The sequence below is a fragment of the Lissotriton helveticus genome, chromosome 8 (genome assembly GCF_964261635.1).
Source record: "Lissotriton helveticus chromosome 8, aLisHel1.1, whole genome shotgun sequence".
NCBI classification, from domain to species: Eukaryota; Metazoa; Chordata; class Amphibia; order Caudata; family Salamandridae; genus Lissotriton; species Lissotriton helveticus.
This window is the reverse complement of record NC_136069.1, coordinates 364,612,803-364,633,023: the sequence shown is the minus strand read 5'-3', so window position 1 is coordinate 364,633,023 and position 20,221 is coordinate 364,612,803. Positions and strand designations below refer to the sequence as shown.

The 20,221-nt window shown below is 40.3% G+C and overlaps 1 protein-coding gene across 2 annotated transcripts in view; it reads right to left on the bottom strand.

Moving 5' to 3' along the window:
• Positions 1 to 20,221, bottom strand: part of FRY (FRY microtubule binding protein) — a 778,582-nt gene that overhangs the window by 178,602 nt on the left and 579,759 nt on the right. For both annotated transcript variants that reach the window (XM_078657150.1, XM_078657151.1), the window contains exons 31-37: positions 19,045 to 19,216; positions 14,805 to 15,061; positions 12,678 to 12,824; positions 10,596 to 10,764; positions 7,196 to 7,286; positions 3,105 to 3,187; positions 323 to 473 (exon numbers count right to left, since the gene is read on the bottom strand). In XM_078657150.1, coding sequence (XP_078513276.1) covers positions 323 to 473; positions 3,105 to 3,187; positions 7,196 to 7,286; positions 10,596 to 10,764; positions 12,678 to 12,824; positions 14,805 to 15,061; positions 19,045 to 19,216 — 1,070 coding nt within the window. The remainder of the gene's footprint in view (positions 1 to 322; positions 474 to 3,104; positions 3,188 to 7,195; positions 7,287 to 10,595; positions 10,765 to 12,677; positions 12,825 to 14,804; positions 15,062 to 19,044; positions 19,217 to 20,221) is intronic.

Below are 20,221 nucleotides of genomic sequence, written 5' to 3'. Positions count from 1 at the left end.
GGTATGTTGGCAACGCTTGTGCGGATTCTAATGTGTAGGAATTCACTTTTGAAGAAACAAACTACTGGAGAAATAGCCAAAAGGAAGAATCACAGACTAACAGGAGTCTTTTTGAGGGCAATGGTCAGTCTAGCATTCCTTCTTCATCTCCAACAAGTTTTAGGCACGTCAAGAGTCTTATCTTAATTCAGAGGCAAACACATTTGTGGGAGGATAGGCAGAGGAGACAGCACTGGGAATGCAAGCTGTCTGGCACTTATCAGCAAACAAGGCAGCCATCCAAAAACCTGTACATCAAGAGACTTTTCAATGCTTGCCTCACCTGTGAAGTGGTCCTCGCGGGGTGACAGTTTCCGGGAGGTAATCCACCAGCGGGGCCCAGCACCCACCATTTGCAGGCATTGGTAACGGCTGTGGTTGGTTTGTTTCTACAATAGTCAACAGCCAACTAGTGTATGGAGAAACCGGATCATCTGCAAAGTAAAACATCAATACCATGTTAAAGCAGATTAATACCAACCCGCAACCTTCAGTGCAGCTGCACAAAAAAACCCCATAAAGGAATGAAAATAACGAACGATTTCCCCTCTTTTTGCATTTAATTATGGAAAAGATTACATCATATTGTGTTTAACTAATGGATTTGCTTCTTCTTTTACTTGCTTGGGAGGGTGAATGGTTAATTTGATTTTTTCAAGGTTAGATCATGCACTTCTGGATTTATACTTATTTTGCAGGCGTGGTAAAGTGGTCATTGTTACTCAGCACTGTCACTGTTACTCGCTGCTTACTCACTCACCTTATAACTAACACCTTCTATAGGCAAAGTGTCCTCAAAGAAACCTGACACAACCCGGGGTCTTCCTAAAGACATCCATGCTGGCCTACAGACCTACAGATCAGGGGGGGGGGGGGGTCCTAGCTGTCCCTACATTCTAGAAATAACTGAACGCCATGGTATGTTTCCATTGTGCATCATTTATTCTAAGTAATTTCAGCCTATGGAACTTTGACTTGTTATAATTCTTCTCGAGAGCCTGAAGAAGCACAGAAGCAGCAGGGAGGGATAGGTCCTGACAAGAAACCACAGATGGGGGCAGAGTGGCAGATATTGCCTTCCCATCCACAGCACAACAGTCAGGTCTTTTCAGTGGTACAAGGAATGTGTCCATTTACAGACTGGAGAGGGAGCAGGAGTGATGAACTTGTACTGAACACCAAAGTACACAGAAACATGCTATTAAAAAAATAGCTCCAGGACACATGAACGAGGCAGAGGGACTGAACATGAGAACTAGATGTAGAAAGAATAATTATCACAAACCGAACCATTAATAGAGACTGACCGACGAACAGAACCAACCAGAGAGGGAGAATGAGCGTGAGAGAGAAAAGGACCGAGGGAGAAGGGTAAAGAGGAGGAGAAGAGGAAGAGACCGAAGGAAGTTTGGAGAAACAGAGAGAGAAGTGAGTGAGACACATATAATATAAGCAGTCACAAAAGAAACTAATGGACATCTGGGAAAACAGAAAGTGAAGGAATGGCACACAGACCATCACAACACTATGACAGGTTTAATCCACTTCATCCCCCAATAAAGTCTTTGGTGTCCTCGTAGTTAGTTTTACCTCACATACACTTTCACAAACGTTTGCACAGCCCGCCAACACCCTGGTCATCTACAGGTTTTAGTATCTCTCTTATGTTCTACTTAAAACATCCCTGAGCTCCTCCCTCTCAGTGAGGGGGTTGTAACCCGCTTTGTGACCAGGCTCACGTTGCCAGGAGGTTACCCTATGATGAAGCATGCCACCTTCGGGTGGGCGAGGAAAACCGTCAAATAAAAGGGAAACTCCAGCACTCCTCTGCTATCTCCCACCACACCTGTGTTATGACTAAGGCTTCCGGTTTTACTGATTTTTACAGATAAATACAGACAGAAAACAATCTGTTTCCTGTCTGTATTTATTTTTAAAAGCAGAATAATACTGAAAATGGTGCTTTTTTTGAGAGATTCTCCATGGTGTCTTTCATGAATTCCAGACAACAGCTGAGCAGATAGACAGCATGGAAAGTAGAAAAACAGGATGAAATGTCATCAAATACAGGCATATGCTAACATATATTTGTAGTATAACACTAGCAAATGTAGTCTTTTGTTATACAAGGCTGCTTAATTTGCTAAAACATGACAGGCATCCATGTATGAGTGCATGTCCAAGAGTTAAATAATCGTGGAAATATACAATGTAATTTTACAGCTCCATTTAGTCTCAAAACACAAAATAAATATGGATAAACATCAATGAGATGGCAAAAAAATACATATAGACAAATACAGACGGAAATGTTAAAAAAATAAATACCATAAAACCGGGAACCCTAGTTGTGACACAGACAACAGAACCACGTAGTAGAGAATGAACACACTGACATGCATGGAAAGCCATACAGACAAGAAATTGGCACACACACAGGTAGAGTAAAAGATATGGCCTGACACACACAAACACAGTAATTGTATCAAAGGAGGAGATTTCTACATCGGAGACATTCACTGTAAGCGGGAGAGTGTCTTACATAAAGCCACCAAGGGAGGCAAAGTGACTGAAAGACACACAGGGAAAAACACAGAGCAAGAGAGAGAAGGATCACAGGAAACAGTGACAGGCTTATTCATAATCAGTTTCCTTAAACAGTTGAGCAGCAGGTAGCAGAGGAGGAAGAGACTGAAGCATACTGGTTTTGAAAAGAGAGAAGCTATGGATGGGTCACACAGAAAGCCAGCCAGAGTGAGACTAAAAGAAAAACCATTTAGGCAAATAGAAAATACAACAAAAGAATGGACTGAGAGACAAACAAACAGCGAATGAGAAACCGGCATGAACTAATGAAAATGAAACCAAAGTACAGGATTTCTGAAATAGGGATTGAAAAATACTCAATTTGGAACCTTGCAGTGACTTCTGTGCCCTAGACTCTTTGGAAACTGAATGGTTTGCTCTTCTTGTATTGTGTGTAACACTTTGCCATTTGTTCGTTTTCAACCCCTCGTCTAACACCACACAAAAATGAACTGTTAACATCCGCACACAATACTTACTCTTGTCATCATCATAGGATCCTCCAGAACTATTGCTGTATCTTGATTCCAGTCGAGAGTGTGCTCGGATTACATTGCTGAACCTTCAAATACAAGGGCACTCTGTTAAAAGCCTTTTTCAGTAGCCATCAATTATTAAAGGTGCTTCTTTCCAGCACACATCAAGCTGCAGCTGTATGACATTGTTTTCACAACAGAGATGCTGACATTGTATATCTGAACAACTTTTTAAGACTGTATGAGCATCAGCCAGTCCCCCTCTAGATTTTCATTCATGTGGTTAGCACCAGGATGCTCCATTGCGAGTGGCAGCGAGCTTTATACGTTTGAAATTCATTCATTCATTTCAGGGAAAAGTCAGTGGTCCCTGTATAGTGTTAAAGGCAGGTTTAGTAAAACCATCACATAGTCCACCAACATTTAAATTTACAAATGCTTCTGTGAATCCCTGCCATATCGTGGCTATTTTTAATCTTTTACTTGTGCTGAGAAGCAAGGAGAAGTGCAGGCTAAGGAAATGACACCAAAAAACAGTGAGCGTGGGCACAGTCATGAAAAAGTATTTTGAATGCATTATCTTGTTGTAAACACAATTCGAAAATAGCAGTGGTCAGGAGTTTATTAAAAAAATAAACCGAGGTCAAGGGCATCTTCTCTTGTTTCATTTCTAGAAAAAATACATTAATGAGTAAATCCTCCTCGAATTAAAGAACTGGGCATTAGACAGGAAGAACATCCCAACTGATGCTTCATAATATCTATACCCACAAACTCAGAACCAGGCTGGCTTTCAGTACCACGTTTGATTTTGGCCCTCCGACCTTGGCGGCCATTAGTACTACTGTCCTTCTAATAACAGCACCAGACTCTAATGACAAATGTTACAATGAGAACTTTTCAATGCAATATCAGGACCATTAACACTCTCTAACATCTTACGTCTTATATTAGTTGCCTTGGTATTTGATAATGAAAATTCACAAGATCTGCACTGGAACAGTTAGCGCTGGGATCTAACTGCTCATGAGGAACCTCGCCTGAAACCAGAATATTTTGAAACTTGACATGAATAAACAGCTACCATTATGATGCGTACGCAGTCTCCAGCACAAACACCCTTGGCGGAGATCAGTTTCAAGCAACTACCACCTTTCCTGCAAAGAATATATGGGATAAAGTAGTCCCTGCCATACATCATAAGGATCTTGCAAGTCACCGAGAAGTTCAGAGACCATGTAGAGGAATAAGGTCAAATGATGTGCTCATTTATAAGGTCATGGAACTCTTGAGGCAACTTGCAGTATCCTTTTAAAGTATGGCAGACGGTATTGTATTCCTTATAACACCTGGTCACACTATTATGCTTCCAACAAATGACATAAATCCATTGCGTCTTGCTGTAGTGTTAAATGAAACACATAAAAAATCAGTCAGTAATGTATTGCAAATAGATACTAGAATCACTTTAATGTAAATCGGATTAAAAAATGCTGTTGCTCACAATGAGAGATTCAGAGAGATTCTATCTTTTCTGCACTGGCCAATAGTATGCAAAAATAAACATGTTACCATAAGTATCTTCTTTCTGCTAATCACTGTTCACTTTAGAAAAATAGATCACAAGAAAGAAAAGGTAGATCTTGTTTTCTTTATATAAATTTTGGCTATAATTATGATCTGTGACATGCCTTTCACCTTGGCTGTTGGCTCTGGCAGCAGGCATTATGGTGTCACAACTAAACTGTAATATGCTATTACAGCTGAAAAGCAACACCATTTGATAACTTACAGGTGAGTAGAGATGTTGCAACTCGCCTGTAATAAGGAAACTGGAGAGGGGCTTCTATACAGGCATTGCAGGTTCCTTGAATTATAACTTCATCATGTTACTCCTTGGAGTCTCTTGAAAAGTCTTATTACATTTATTTTTATTGAAGCGCCACAAACCTCTGCTTGAAGTACTTACATGTAGATCTCATAACCTCCTTCTCCCTCCTCTCTTCTAAAGAGAAGCATCTGATGCTTGCGTTGCTTGCACCGCCAAGACCTAAAATCGCTGACTTCGCACTCTGATGCTGGTGGTCTGCACGTCTTGATTCCCCCAAGCTTTGTATTGACTGAACTATGCAACACTTCGTATCTAGAAGTTTTTGGATTCACTGCTTGATGTTCTGCGTTGACAGAACTCTGCAACAATTGGCCTGGAATGTTTGAGTTACTTAAATAGTAGGAATTATCTTCCATGGCCATATATTTCACAAATAGTGTAAAGATAGATCTGTCAGTTGTCCACTTATCAATACTAAAGTGTCACTGTTTTAAGTGGTATATACATTTGATTCCCTATTCATTGTTTTGCTGCAGTCTGCACTTTTTGATTCACGTTTGCCACCATTTTCACGAATCTGATATCTATATTGGGATAGACAATGAACGACAATATTTACACAATAAATTGATGTATACTAATAAGCAGAAAAGGCCTAGCCCCATTAACTGTATAAGAGGACCATGAGATTCTCAGAAGCGTGGACTTTAAAAAACACTGAAAAACAATTCCCATATAGAACTTTGATTTTTACAGAAATCAGAAAAACACAGTTCTACTGCTTGCTTTCTCCCATTCCGTTGTGCACGAGTCATAATATTGTGGGTTTTCACTGCACAAATTCCATCTGGATCTCCCTAGTGAAAATCATTTGAGGTAGAGATAAACTGGTGGGATGCGGTAATTACCACATGTTTGAATCCGGATCAGGATTTTTAGCACAATTGTAAGGAGGGTTTTTGTCTAATTTTTCCTGGCCTGTGTGTAATATTTCCATCAGTTTAAGAACGGACTCATGGCTATTTATCCTGCCTATAGGAATTCTGTGACAAGATGATCACACTTCATGCTACTCCATGACTAAAGTCCAAAGTCACAGTAAAAAAATGACCTATTCCCAGTGAAAGCATGTTGCTGTGGACATTTAATTTCATAGCTTGGATATATTCCCCCACGTGATGCCCATTTTGATGATCAAGATGCCAGAAGTGGAATGAGGACAACAGGAAGGACCCAAAATGTCACAAGATGGGAAATACATAAATGGGCTTCCCATATTTCAGCACGGCTGAACATATTCTGAGACCCAGATACCGTGCTCCCACTCAAAGAATATTAACAGACTGTGTTCAAGTGGGGATTTAGCAGTGCAGGAACTGCACACCAAATGACCACTTCCTAATCATGAGTATAGCACTGGCTAGCTGTGTCACCATCCTTTATTTGGGAAGTTAGAATGTGAGTGCACCCTGCACTCTCACAGGGGAAAATGTATGGAACTCCTTCCTAGGGGCATGACGCCTACCCCAACCTTCTGGAATTGGCCCAGGCCATACCACACAGAGTCATGAGGGAGATTCACTCAAATAAATATAGTGACCTCTACATGTCTGTGGATCTAGCATAATGGTATAAAGATGAACACTCATTTACTATCTTTTCCTCTAAGAGTTCATCTAAGAAACAAAGTTCGGCCAGTACTTCACAGTGGCGACCCAGGTCTTTAAATTACTTGCCCACACAAACCTACAACGCCCAAAAAATTATATTCAAGATGAAAATAAAGATCCACTTGTTTTAAACCCACGATCAACCACATCTATAAGCATTATCCATTAACTTTATCTTCTTCCATTCTACTTGTGCTTTACGCCTCGTTGATGTGTTGCAAATGACTAAAAAAGGAATGTAGCAACAGAGGCAATTTCTTAAAAAATAGGAGGTTGCCTTAAAACGCATGGAGCTTCCGATTCCTCTTCAGATAGCGCAAACACAGTTTGCCATGAAGAACAGTTAAATTAGTTCCTTAGTATGACTCCTTTTAATGGGCTACGTGAAGTCAAAGTTAGTGGATAGACTAGAGTTTGACATTTTTACACGAAGTATTCAGACTTTGGAAAAGTTGGTGTGTTTTTGGTTGCTTCAGAGTTCCCCCTAACAAGTTTACTAAAAGTTAATCCAAACCACATGCCGTCTTTTTCAGTTCTTTAGATGATTGTGCCGCAAGTATGCATACATTTTTAAGGAAAATAGGAGTACACACCTTTCATCACTCTCTTTCATCACTTTGCCTTCATCTAGATCTGGAAAGCCATCTTGACCAGCCACCACGGTATTGCTGCTAGAGGTAGTTCCTACAGGGAGAAAGAAAGAAACGCCCCTTTTAGAAGCCAATAATGTCTCTTATATGATTTAGTATTGCAGTGAGTTTAGGGGAGCTATTTTCAAGTAGGTGAAGATGCGTGCCATGGAGATTGCCATTAACTCTTGCAGGGCCTGAAAGTCCCCGCAATAAGGAGTAAGTTGCATGCTCATGCTGTAATTATACAGCATTATAGATCACAAACGTGTAATTGCCAAAGGTACATTTTTCTCCGACAGCCGCCCTTTCGCTCTCAGAGTGGGAATTTATAGCACACTAAAATGTTTGTTTAAAGAACTACTTAACTAAGACTTTGGCACACAATCAATCATCAAGAAGGCGAATTACTAACAGGGAGGAAGTGTTGCCAATAATCAGCAATACTGCTTAAGAAGCCATCTGATGTTTGAAGTATTCCTATTCAGGTACTGTAAGAAGGTGGCTGTGGGTACCCAGAGAACATGAAGCCAACCCAGCAACAGTCACCCATTACAGGGGCAATAAAGGGCTTAGAGTCCCAAGCTTTGTAGTGTGCCTCTGAACAAGATGATATGGAGTGCACATCAGGCAGGTTAGCTAGGTAAAGCATATCCACATAAGATGTGGTGTGCTGAAGGAGGAAAAAGCCTTGGTAAGCAATGTCAGTGCAGGCATCCCTGAGAACGACAGGCAAACCCTAAACAGGTGTTTGCCGTAACTGAATAATGGAAGGTCGCAAATTCCTGGAGCTGGGTCAACAGCTACTTACACACCATGGAGAAAAGCCACAGACGCCACACTCAAAGGGGACGAAAATGGAGTCAGGGTTTTTGTAGGAGAAGGCGGTCTTGAGACCTAGGAGCCAATAAGTGAGAAAAGGATAGGACAAGGTGGGATACAAGTGAGCCGTCCACCACTGATTACCCTGAGTGAGGAGGAATGAAAAGGAGGAGGAGAGCCAGCCTCCATAAAAAGCCAGTCAGGTCAAATGAAGGCTCAGAGGTAGGACAGTCTCTTACCTGAGGGACCTCTTTTTTACTGGCAAAAGCAGGAAAGGGAAGAGAGAATGCAGACTGTAAGGCAGAACCATTCCTTACCTGAGGAACCTCTTCTTTACAGGTGGGAAAATACCAACCCCGACATGAGAAGGAGCGATACCAGGAATAGTCCCAGATTATAAAAGTTTGTGTGATGGCAAAAGAGAGATTGGAATGGGAAGGGAACAATCCTGAGAATCAGTGATATAACCGCTGAAGGGTTGGTCAGAACATTCTTTCTAGTACTGTATCAGGCCATAAGGGCTAAAGACTTCACTAATGAGTAAGATGCCAACGATGGGATATGTGTGTGGGCACTTTTTAAGCAAAGAGGAGTATATTCCATTGACCGAATCCAGCATGAGTGCTCTGTGGTCATTACGGGTACTTATTAGACATCTGCCTAAAATGTTGTTATATTAGGTGATATCACATGGAGATAATCTAAGGGAATCATGGTTGCAGGTCCTTTTTTAATGCATTTGTAAATTATGATGACAAATATGAAAAACAAGACAATCGCTATAATAATAATATAAGACAAGATCATAACCATTTACAATGAAATAACAAAATGTGAGTTCCGGTCGGTCCAAGTGTCTAATAGTCTCACTCATGCTCTCTGCACCATAAATGTGACTGCAAGAGGCCCAAAGGATTCATTAAACCTCCTACTAAATTACTAGTAGCTGATAATTGCCCAGCATCTCCTTTATTGCACGCATCAGATGGGATCCAGACATTACATTTACATTTTCTAAAGAGACTAGTGATTTTAAAGCAGATCCACTTGGGAACTACTTGTATGTAAATTAAGGCATTTCAGTGAGGAATCAGTGAACGTTAGTCTAAATTTACAATTTGTAAACAATTTTTCTAATTCTTTTTTCACATGTAAAATATTTTCTAATGAAATCCTCTTCGGTAAAATGAGTAATTTGCGCATTTTGTATTCACTTTCCACAGTATGTACACTAGAGTTATTCAGATGTAGGTTTAGAAGTGCAGTTACATGTGAGAAATGCATTGCATATGTTTGTGTAAACCCACAAAGTAATGACTGAGTGTTCACTTCATTAGCATGGAATGTCTGACTGCTCGTCATCTACAGGTGTCACTTGCAACAGAAGATGTTTTACATACTTTGGGATTTTCTGCAGGTGTAGTGTCACATTGGCATGCAAAACCTAGATGTTCATTCCTCTGTGACTCAGTATTAAGTCGTGCATGCACGACCTATAATGCATAGCGTGTGCAGGTGGGTCTTATTGCATGTAAATGATTTGTCAATCTTTCTTAAATATATGTTCTTTGCACAGCAATTATGTATTTACTTATTTATTGAGTAGTCAAGGTGTATGCTGCATTTTGGTCACTTTAGAGGGCCATGGTTGTGTAAGAAAAACATACAATGTGAGGAAGGGGAATTTATAATCGAGTCAGAGAAGGGAGACTCGGGGTAAGTGGTATGTGCTCTCTTTTCCACAGGTTAAAGCACATTCTGACACCCTATTTTTTGGAGGGGTTGAGTCCTGTTGATGTGCTTCTTCTGGAAACTAGTCTAGATGACGATGTAGTAATCCAGATGGGCTCTTACCAAGACTCTTGTCAGCTCAGCCAGGTGGTCATTTTGCAAGAGTAGGAGAATTAGTGAATTGCATAATTAAAAAATTTAGGGATCGAGATGCTATGCACTAAGTCGAAGGTTAGCTCCTCAACAGCTGGGAACCTTTTTGCAATAACGACTGAGTAGCATTTCATGGTTTATTTTGTGGACTCTTGCATCTTTTCTTGGAGTTTACTATGTAGGGTGCATGACAAAAGCTACCAAATACAAAGCTATATCACCCAATCTGTTCATTTTAATAATAGTAGCTGCGATCATGTAAAACAAAAGGTTAATCTAGCTTCACCAAACCAAACCATTATATTAGTAAACATAAATGTGTAGGTCTATGCTTCACATCGGAGCACCAGGAAATGTGAACTTTATATCATATTTCTGCAATCGCTGACACCGTCAGTGGAATTTGTGCTATGGTGGAAATCCCCTGAGAAGACCTTAGACAAGGCCATTAACATGTAATTAGCCCGTCTCCTGGGCTTTTAACTGGAGAGATGTCAGTGACAATTCCTTTAATTTCCTTATCTGCCATGTACAAACAGTGTCTCTTGGCACTCTGCCTTTGGTGCCACGCCCTAACACAATGAGACACTGAGCTTCATGAGGTAGAGAAAACAGCTAGAGTTTCAGGGTCATAAATCATATTCAGTCATTGTCATACCAGATGCTGCGGCAGAGCCTTTGTTGCTGGAGGCGAAGCGGTAAAATGGTGGATTATCACAGTGCTGGACAATGGGGTTCACAGGATCTGTCTGCTGCAGCTCAAACAAGAGCTCTTCCATGGTCTGAATGGTGTTGTTTCGACACAAATATATTGCAACCTTTTTGATCTATAAGATAATATAACAATATTGATTACTGAAACATTTTGCATGCGTGCAAAGTCAGCAGATATGGACAATCGTCATATCACTTCAATTTAGGATGTTCACTGATTTCACAACTTTTCAAAACAACATTATAAATTTCATGCCTTGGTACTTAATCCTAAAAATGAAGTCTGCCAGAATCAGGTTTGTACTTGGGCCTGCTGTACAGCTGAATGCTATTGCACCACATGCTTAAAATGACAAACTTAGTGAAACAACTTACAGGGCAACAAACTGAAACATACAAAAAATAGAGCTCCCTGACAGAGTGAGGGCACAGCTGCTTAAGGCCTGGCAGTACCTTGCCACAGTAACCAGGGTCCGCAGATATTTGTGCGGCCCCCTTCTGTAATAAAGACATGCACATGAGGCAAACACTTTGCCTCTGCAGCTGCACTGTTATAATGAACGTGGACACAGAGTCAAGGACACCATCAGGAGGCACACGGACAAAGAGGTGGTGCGCAGTCAGTGTCCCCTCCAACGGTGACCGCTCCAAGGTGGAAGTATTATTATGGAACCCCAGAAATCCCCCTGCAGGCTCATTGCATCAGAGTTCAGGCAGATCTCTGTGCCTCTTTGTAAAGCAGGCCCGGTGCCGCCCACACTGCAGTCTCTCTGTCGTTCACAAATGCACTGTCCCCAAATCGATCACCATATGGTTGCACTAAGGGCAGTGCATAAATAGAGCACACTGTACCTGTATGCAGCCAGGGAACCTTGTTAAAGGTGCGCTGAAGTTCAAACAGGGACAGAGTGGCATTTATATAATGTTTCTCTTGATGTCTAAAGACAAACTGAAAAAGTTACTCTTTCAGAAGCCTATCACCTGGCTAATCTTTTTAGCTTCCTGCTGTAATTAGCCATTTGCGAGACCCCAACCTTTTCTGTTTTACTTAGTGTGAAGAGGCTGCTCAGCTCTTTAAAAAGCAGGGGCCCTATTATCTAAAGTGTCCTGGGGGTGTAATGAGTATTCTGTAATACTGATAGCATGGCACACATGTAGTGCCAGGACTAACCTAAAGGATCATTCTTTCATTCACATGGGGGCATGGACCCATTAATGAAGGTAAAATATTTGGTTCTGTGCCAATGCCGTTTTATGGATGTTTGTGCAGAGGGCAAGAGTTTGTAAGGATACGAGTGACTGTGTGCCACCGAGAGCATCTCCAAAATGGGAGGAAAGGGGTTCCATGGACCCCCCATACATCTCCCTGCAGGTGGTGCTGTCACTCACCGCACCTGCTTGCAGGAGGATCTCCATCCCCCTAGTAATACAGGCTGCATTGTAGCGTGCAAATAAATGACAGACCAGCTGCTTTTAACAGTCAGCCTTCCTTTCTCCAATGCACAGCCCCCAGGGCTGGAACGAGTTTGCAGCTGCCCTTGGGGTCAGCGTATTATCTGTAGTAGGGTGCACCAGCCCTGGTTGAAACTGACGTGCCACTGCTCGAACATAGACAGTGCGCCCTTTGCGTCATGTGGTCCAACTGCAGAAAGTGGCACTTTCAGGGCCGGACTGGCTACCGGGCAGTTTAGAAAGCTGCCGAGCTGGGGGCTGATTTCACTGCGGTTGGGGCTGACGCAGGTCTCCATGAACGAAATCACCCCCCAGCTCAGCAGCATTCCAAACTGCCCGGTAGCCAGTCCGGCCCTGGGCACTTTTCTTCTGTTGCGCCAGTTTACCTGCATACAGCGTACATGAATATTATAGAAAATGGCTTCTTTGGGGGATAACAGCCCAACGGTCAGCTTTCATATATATTTAATTATATAAGAAGCAATACTATTAAATAAAAACTTTCAGATAATACTTCCAATCAAAACAGTACCTAAACGGAGAAGCAGTTCACTTTTAAAGTGCCTATACTTACGTATGGTAAAAGTGTTGTATCGCTGCTCACGCCGCACAGGCTAATGAGGAACTGCAGCGTTATCCGAAGGTTGTTGCTCCATTTCTCATTGTTCGCCAAAGCATTCCAAGCGTTTTCCACCTCTGGTCCTGGGACCTCATCCCCATACTGAAAAAAAGAATTAGAAGAGAATTATAAAAATGTAGTGTCAAAAATCTACACAACACAGACTAATAATACATTTGCTAAAAACGTATGGCTCTTGAACGGTCTGCTTTTGTAAAACACAGCTAAATATTTTATGTATTCCGAAAAAGGGTGCTCATTCAAGGTGGTAAGGCCAACTTGGTTGAGGCGAATTATGAAATTACAGAGGCAACTGCATATAATTTCTGGTGGTGCTCTCCTTTAGCTATTACTGAGGCAGAAGAAGATAATTACTTTTAGAGAAAATGGACAAAAAATGTAAAACTGAAAATGTACATTTGCTTATATTCACAAGGCCTCAGTCTCATGTGGCAGCCCAGGCACACTCTCCTGGGTGCCACCGATGCTCACCAATCTGTACCCGAATTGACTTTCGCCAGCATTATTTAAGAGCTACGTTTCTATTTTTAGAGAATGTTGATTCCACTTCGCAGGGTTACACTGTGTAAAATAACAACCTTCTGTGAGCTGATTAATGACCTAAGATCTTAAAACAATTTCTGTTTTTTAGACTGACTATGCATATAATGGACATCCTCAGATTACAGACTGTATCATCTTTAAAGTGCACTGGTAATACTCGACATTAAACTCTTATGTATTTAAGTCATACACTAACCTATAAATGATGGTGATATAATGACACCTACAATTCGCAGTAGCAACACTTTCGTCTCAGGATCTTTATTGATAACCCACTCCCCTGGTTTCGATGTGGATATCCAGAGAACTTCTTGTTTCTTAACATGAGCCTTCTTTTCCCACATTTTCTTCTAAGCTGAATGTGTGATATGCTACACTATTTAATATTGTCTAACTGTATTGGCATAATCAGTTTAATTGAAAGTAGGCTTTACTTTGAATAACATTTTGCAGAAAATACATGTATGTTATGAGGCTGGAATTTATAAACGTGAATGTTGAATATATTTAATCATTTAGTTGTGGTATTAGTCAAAATGATGATTATGTATATGTTGCTTCATTAATAAATTTATAGACCTGAGGCTAAATGCCTTTAGTGAAACATGTTATCGTTAGTTTAAAAAAAAAAAAACTTGGATGAGTATCTTGGAATAACTTTCACTTTATGCTGAATTATAAAGTAAATTTATAAATAAATTAAACTTATTTCATGCCAACTTCATTTGAGTTACACCTGCGAACATTACGTTTTAGGGAGTGCCTGCCTAAAATCCTTTTGGGAGAATGCATTAGTACATCAAAAAGGAGATTTAAGTAAATAGAAAGCATCACTGGTTATAAAAGGTTTGTTTGGTAAAGCCCTGAAAAAATCTTCAAATAACTGATCAATGTACATCAATCAGAACAGTTCCAAATCACTCTTAGTGTTTGAATTGTCACTTTGAACATTCTGGAATACATTTTTATCAGATGCATTATCTAAAGGAACATCCACAAGTGGATATATACACACACACAAAAGCACATCAACATAATATCTGAGGGTTGAAAGCACTCTGTGGAATAAATTGTTCCTGATCCTACAGTAAATGCCCCCCTTACACCTAAGAAAAGGCTCATAAATTATTTGCAGCTCATCACTGTTACGGCCAGTGGTGGAAATCACTTGTATATTGTTATGTTACTATATTTGTAGAGAGCGCAAATACCAAAAAAAGGAGTCTTGCTGCTGTGTCTAACAGTATCTGGAGGAGAATAGAAAAAGAAAATTGAGCCTACTTAATTGCCAAAGCGAACAGCCAGGTCTTTAACTTTGTGAATTGGCTATCTTTTATTTGCTGTGTACCAGGCGTCTTCATTTTTATCTCTACAATTTCAAAAATATTATCATTAGATGCAACACTTGCTGAATTGATTTAGAAACAAATGCCTGAAAATTAATGTAGTTATATTTTGTTCAATTAAACTATAAAAGTTTCAGAATTTGAGATGTATTATTGTTTTCAACTAGTTTACCTTTGCAGTCATGTACATCAAGTTGTTCAACACAAGGGATGTGGCGTCTGGAGAACCCCAGCCATTTCCCTTTAGTCCATACGTTGCCACCACTTCACCCTCCTTGTCCTTCACCTCATCCTCAGGTGTGGTAGGGCTGGAGCCGGGGAGTAGAAGCCTGCTGTCCACTAGTTCTATGTTGTGGAGCCAGGGGAACAGATAGGTGAGCATGATCTGACGTCCATTAGGATGCGTGGTTGGGAATCTCTGACTTACCTCTGAAGAAAAGCATGGAAAAAATGCAATACATTATCCCAAAAAGCCAGGAATGTTAAAAGGGTTTTACATTGTATCGATATGCGAGAATAAAGCTGAATGAGTTTCACTTTATTTTTTTTTAAATTATTATGCTGATCATTGGTCAATTGAAATATAATGAAATATCTTCTCACACATATAACTAACTACCTATTCATCAGATCATCAAGTCTCTCCGAGATTTGAAACACACTATTCAGCCAATCCCTCACATGATATACCAAGCTGACTCACCAATCTAGTATTCACATCGTTGGCATTTTTTCTAACTTTGTTGTTTGCTTGATAAGTCATGCTAATATTGCTCTTAGTGCTCCTATGTGAATAAGGAAGTACAAAGTTAGGACAGGTTTAAAAACCTTATCCACATGAAACATTCAAAATCTATAGTGCTTGTGCCCAATCTTACTAATTTGACTCTGAATAAAATAGTGTTGGGGCCGAATGTTGCTGGAAAGTAATCAAGATAAGAACTATAGTTCCTGATTGTGATGAAACTCTATTGACTCCCAGGCAAGTCCACACCATTTTCAGAATCAGCTGCACTATTTACAAAGCCATCATGACCAGCACTTATCTTGTAACCAAGCTTACCATCTCTTGTGGTTCTCAGTACACCACAGCCAGGAAACCATTAGACTGCAGATTAAGAAGTGTGAAGAAGAAAAAACACACAAGGCAGCAGGCCTTTTTTATCCATATATACAGGATCTAACAACCATTCCCATAACCATCAGGACCATCCCAACACTTTTCCAAATTAAGAATGAGCTGAAGATGCACATCTCAAAACCCAAAACCAGCTACGTCTCCGATTCTCCCATCAGTCATTGCCTTTATGATTGTCTTTGACCTGCACAGCTCTCTGCTGCGTTTTGGCTAGGTTTGTGCTGTAGAAATATCACATATTTACATAAGTACTAAAAAAATGAAGGTAGGACTCGAGTATAATATTTGACTCGACAATGAACCTGATGGATTTCTGAATGCTTGTAACAAGAGAGGAAGGGAAAGAGGTAAACACTCCTAGCTCCCCTCGGGATCAATCAAAAAAATCAACAAAGGAGTGTTATATCAAAAAGATTGAAGGAGCAAGCATGTAATTACTAAACACAGTTGTCTGTTCCCAGTGAAGAAAACCAATTTAGGTTTTTCAAAAAGCCCTCACTCACCAACCTAGTTGGTGACATGCTTCATCATCGGGCCCCACCAGGAGTGGCACAATTTAGACAATTTTTAAATTTACTTTTCACTAATCACAAAACCAGCTCCGCAGTAAACTGCCGTTGCAGCACACTAGGGTGGCATTCGCCACTCCTGGTGGGGCCCGATGATGAAGCATGTCACTAACTAGGTTAGTGAGTGAGGGCTTTTTGCAAAACCTAAATTGGTTTTCTTCACAACTGGATTTCTGAATGCACCATAGGTACTCGAATAGCAAGGTGAGAAAGGACAGGACACGCTGCTACAAAAACTCTGAGGGTTAAGACTTATGCAAATCGAATATGGAAAAAGGTCTGAATCCTGGTGGGCACTTTTAAAAGTATACTATTAAATTATCATTGTTTGAAAATAGGTTTGTTTATGCTTCACAAACTATTTTTGAAGAGTTACATCTGTATACCCGTTCATAAAATCATTAGAGGGGAGCAAGTCATGCATTTTAAGTCTTTTAAGTGCTTCTATCACCAGCCAAACAACTCTGCCCATCTTAATCTCTTTCATTCCATAGATATTTATGAAGGAAAAGAAGCCCTTAGATACTCAAATACACAAACTCCTGTTTCCTGCGCTGGAATTGTTTTAAGGCTCTCAATCCAATGGAATCAAATAATGTTTCCCTCTTAAGTTGAATATAGTTTAGCCTACTGATGTGTTTCACCTGTAGGTTTAGATGTTAGTGTTGTCGAAGGTAGACGGAGAGTGCACTGCTGATGCCAAGCTAAAGACTACTCTGGCACCTTGCTCCGGTGGCTTCAATACCACTGAGCAACAGAACCTTTTGGTTTGCGCTTATGATGCATATTCTTTGGGAGTTGCCACAATATTTTGTATGATTATTGGTAAAATAGGCGGGTGGGTTGAGGGCCCACCCATAGATCTGTAGATGTAAGCTTAAATCATGGTAATGAGCACTCAAACTATTATACTTCCAAAAGAGAGAAAAGCATACCTTTATGTATTATTCAAGCACCAAGAAGCAATTAAGTCGGTATTGTGGCCTAGTTAAGCAACCACATAGCACTATCTTTTTTTATATCTCAGATTACCTGGCAAAAATTATCTTTGCGGAGATATGTTTTTTCACCCCTAAAAGGCAAAAAAAGGCACATGGAGGACAGCTATAGATATGCGAATGGCTACAAAACCAACTAGAATTACTAATTTTATTCGAAATAATGCAAGATCCTTTAGCAAGTATACAGAATTATTTCACAGAAGTACAGTTGGGATTCCAACCGTATAATGCTCTCTGTATGTGAAAAGCGAATATTTAAAACATATAGGGCTAGATGTACGAAGTCTTTTTGAGTCTGCAAACTGCATGATTCTGCGGACCGGGCCTTTTGGGAATGCAAAAAAGGCATTTCCAAATGTACAAAGCCAAAATTGTGATGCGGTAGCCTTCTACAAAATCTAAATAATCTGGGTTTGCGAACCGGTATTTGGAATAGGTGCGTTTAGGGCATCCCTTCCAAATACCAATTTGCATTGGAATGCAGAAATGTTTTGAGACCGAAATGTGATCACAAAACATTCGCACTTCGCCACCGACAAAGTTTTTGGAAACCCATTTACTAATTGGAAGGGGTCCCAAAAGGACCTGTTCTTCTTTGAGAACGGTTGAAAAATATTTGTTAAGATCAGGCCTGGGTCCAAAGGACCATTGACTGTCTTAAAAATAAAGTGTAAACATTTCATTTTTGCTTTTTTAAACGTAACCCATTTTAATTTAAGGAAAATTAACTCAGTTTAAAAAAAAGATTGCTTAATTTAAAAGCAATCACAGACATGGTGATCTGGTGACCCCAGCAAGCCACCATCCCTGTGATAGTAGCAAATTGTAGTGGATCGCAAACTGCGACCTACCTCATTAATATTAATGAGGTAGATCTATTTGCTACCCACTACAAGTCACTATTCAGGAATAGGGGCTAAATAACTCCTTTGTACATTAGTAATAGCGATTCGGAAAAATATAGCTATTTGGTAATCACTATTAGCATTGTTCGTACATCAAGCAAATAGATAAATAAATTAGCAGGATGAAAGACCTCAGAAGTATGATGTAAATAAAAAAAATATGTAAGCAATACCATTGGCTCATAGAAAATGCATAGACTTTCACTCCTGCTTCTTCCAACTATCATCGGCCCCAGGTAGTCCTGTTGCTATCACTGAATATTGTCCGGAATTACATCAAACTAAATAATCATATGAAAACTGGCATCCCTAAATTCAGATAACACATATCAATGTAGAGCTTCAAATTTACTATCTTCTTATGTGTCAAAACTCATGTTTATGTACACAATTGAAAATAAGTTTTCTGAACCATGAACCAAACATGAATACACAGTTTCTATTAAACCCTTACAAATTGACAAATTTGAACAGCCACATTTGATCTGATCACGTTGACCAACAAAAACTTTGAAATATTAATGTGGCAGATCTATTTATAAAAAGGAGACTCACATTTTCAAATGCAGTTTCTTACATAAGCATATGTGTACTGCAAGTCTAGCCTCTGTTAAGATATTGAGTCCTTATACAATAGCTGCATCAAACCAGAACGAGTATTATTATTTTATAGAAACTGATAAGAGCTAGAGGGAGTTAATCAGAAAGTCATCATAGGCATAACTCTAGATTTGAATATGAGCTTATTAGGAAACCCCAAGTTGAGGAAGCACTCAACAGAATTTGAGCATTATATTACCTGAGAAAAGGGGCAATGTGAGCTCGGGATACATTCTTGCCAATTCACTGGAAAGGACGGACAATGATACGCTGTACAAGGGTGGCAAGACTCCATGTGTGCCATACAAGATGTTGCCAGGTTTTTGATCAGCTACTTTCTTGGAATATACAAAAAGCTTTGCCTCAAGAATCTAGAAGAAATGCGCAGTGAAATGTTTATTTATTATAGTGTAATCATATATCACATGTTTAACAATGAAAAATACACATAGAAATATAGTTAATCACTGAAGATTTATAAAGTAAGTGGACGACTTCTTTAATGATTCACTTGTATGTTCTTGCACAAAGTCCTGTGTTAGATCTGGTCACTATGAAACTCTTTGAAAATATAATAAAGTTAGTTTTTATATAGATTCCAAACAAACAGATTTAACATTACATTTTAAATGAACATGAAAAATTAGTTTACAATACTGCATTATGCAATTTTCTACATTACAGAAGTATAGCATAGACCTAGAGTTAGGAAATGTTACTCATCTGTTCTGTATTTATTTGGAATCGTAGCCCCAAAATCCCTATCTTCCACTATATTAGGGGAACAGAGCTTCAAGCCTTCACATCGGACTTAAATAGCTGGAATAATGGAAAGATAGTATAAACTCCAAGCACCCATCCAGTTTTTGATATGGGCAAACCCAGGTACTCACAATGGTCATCCGCCCTCTGTAAATGAACCAGTCCATGGTGATCACATTGACTGCCTGGCACTGACACTTCACCGCCAAGTCAGACACATTGGGGTCGATTCCGATCCGGTAAAATCCCCGTCCGTACGAATCGTATCCGGAGCCGTTTCCGTACGGCTCGTACACACACCGTACGACTCGACGAGTACGATCCAGACTGGGTGATCAGGACGCTATTCGTACGTTCCACGTCAGGTAAGGGCGATTCGTACGGAAAAGCGCACAATCACACACACACACCGTACGGCGCATACACCCATGATCGCAGGGGTACGGCGCGTACACCTGCGATCATGGGGGGTACGTGCCGTACACCCAGCGTACATGGGGTACGGTGCGTACCCCATGTACGCTGGGTGTACAGTGCGTACCCCCCATGATCGCAGGGGTACGTGCCGTACCCCTGCGATCATGGGGGGTACGTGCCGTACCCAGGGGGGGGCG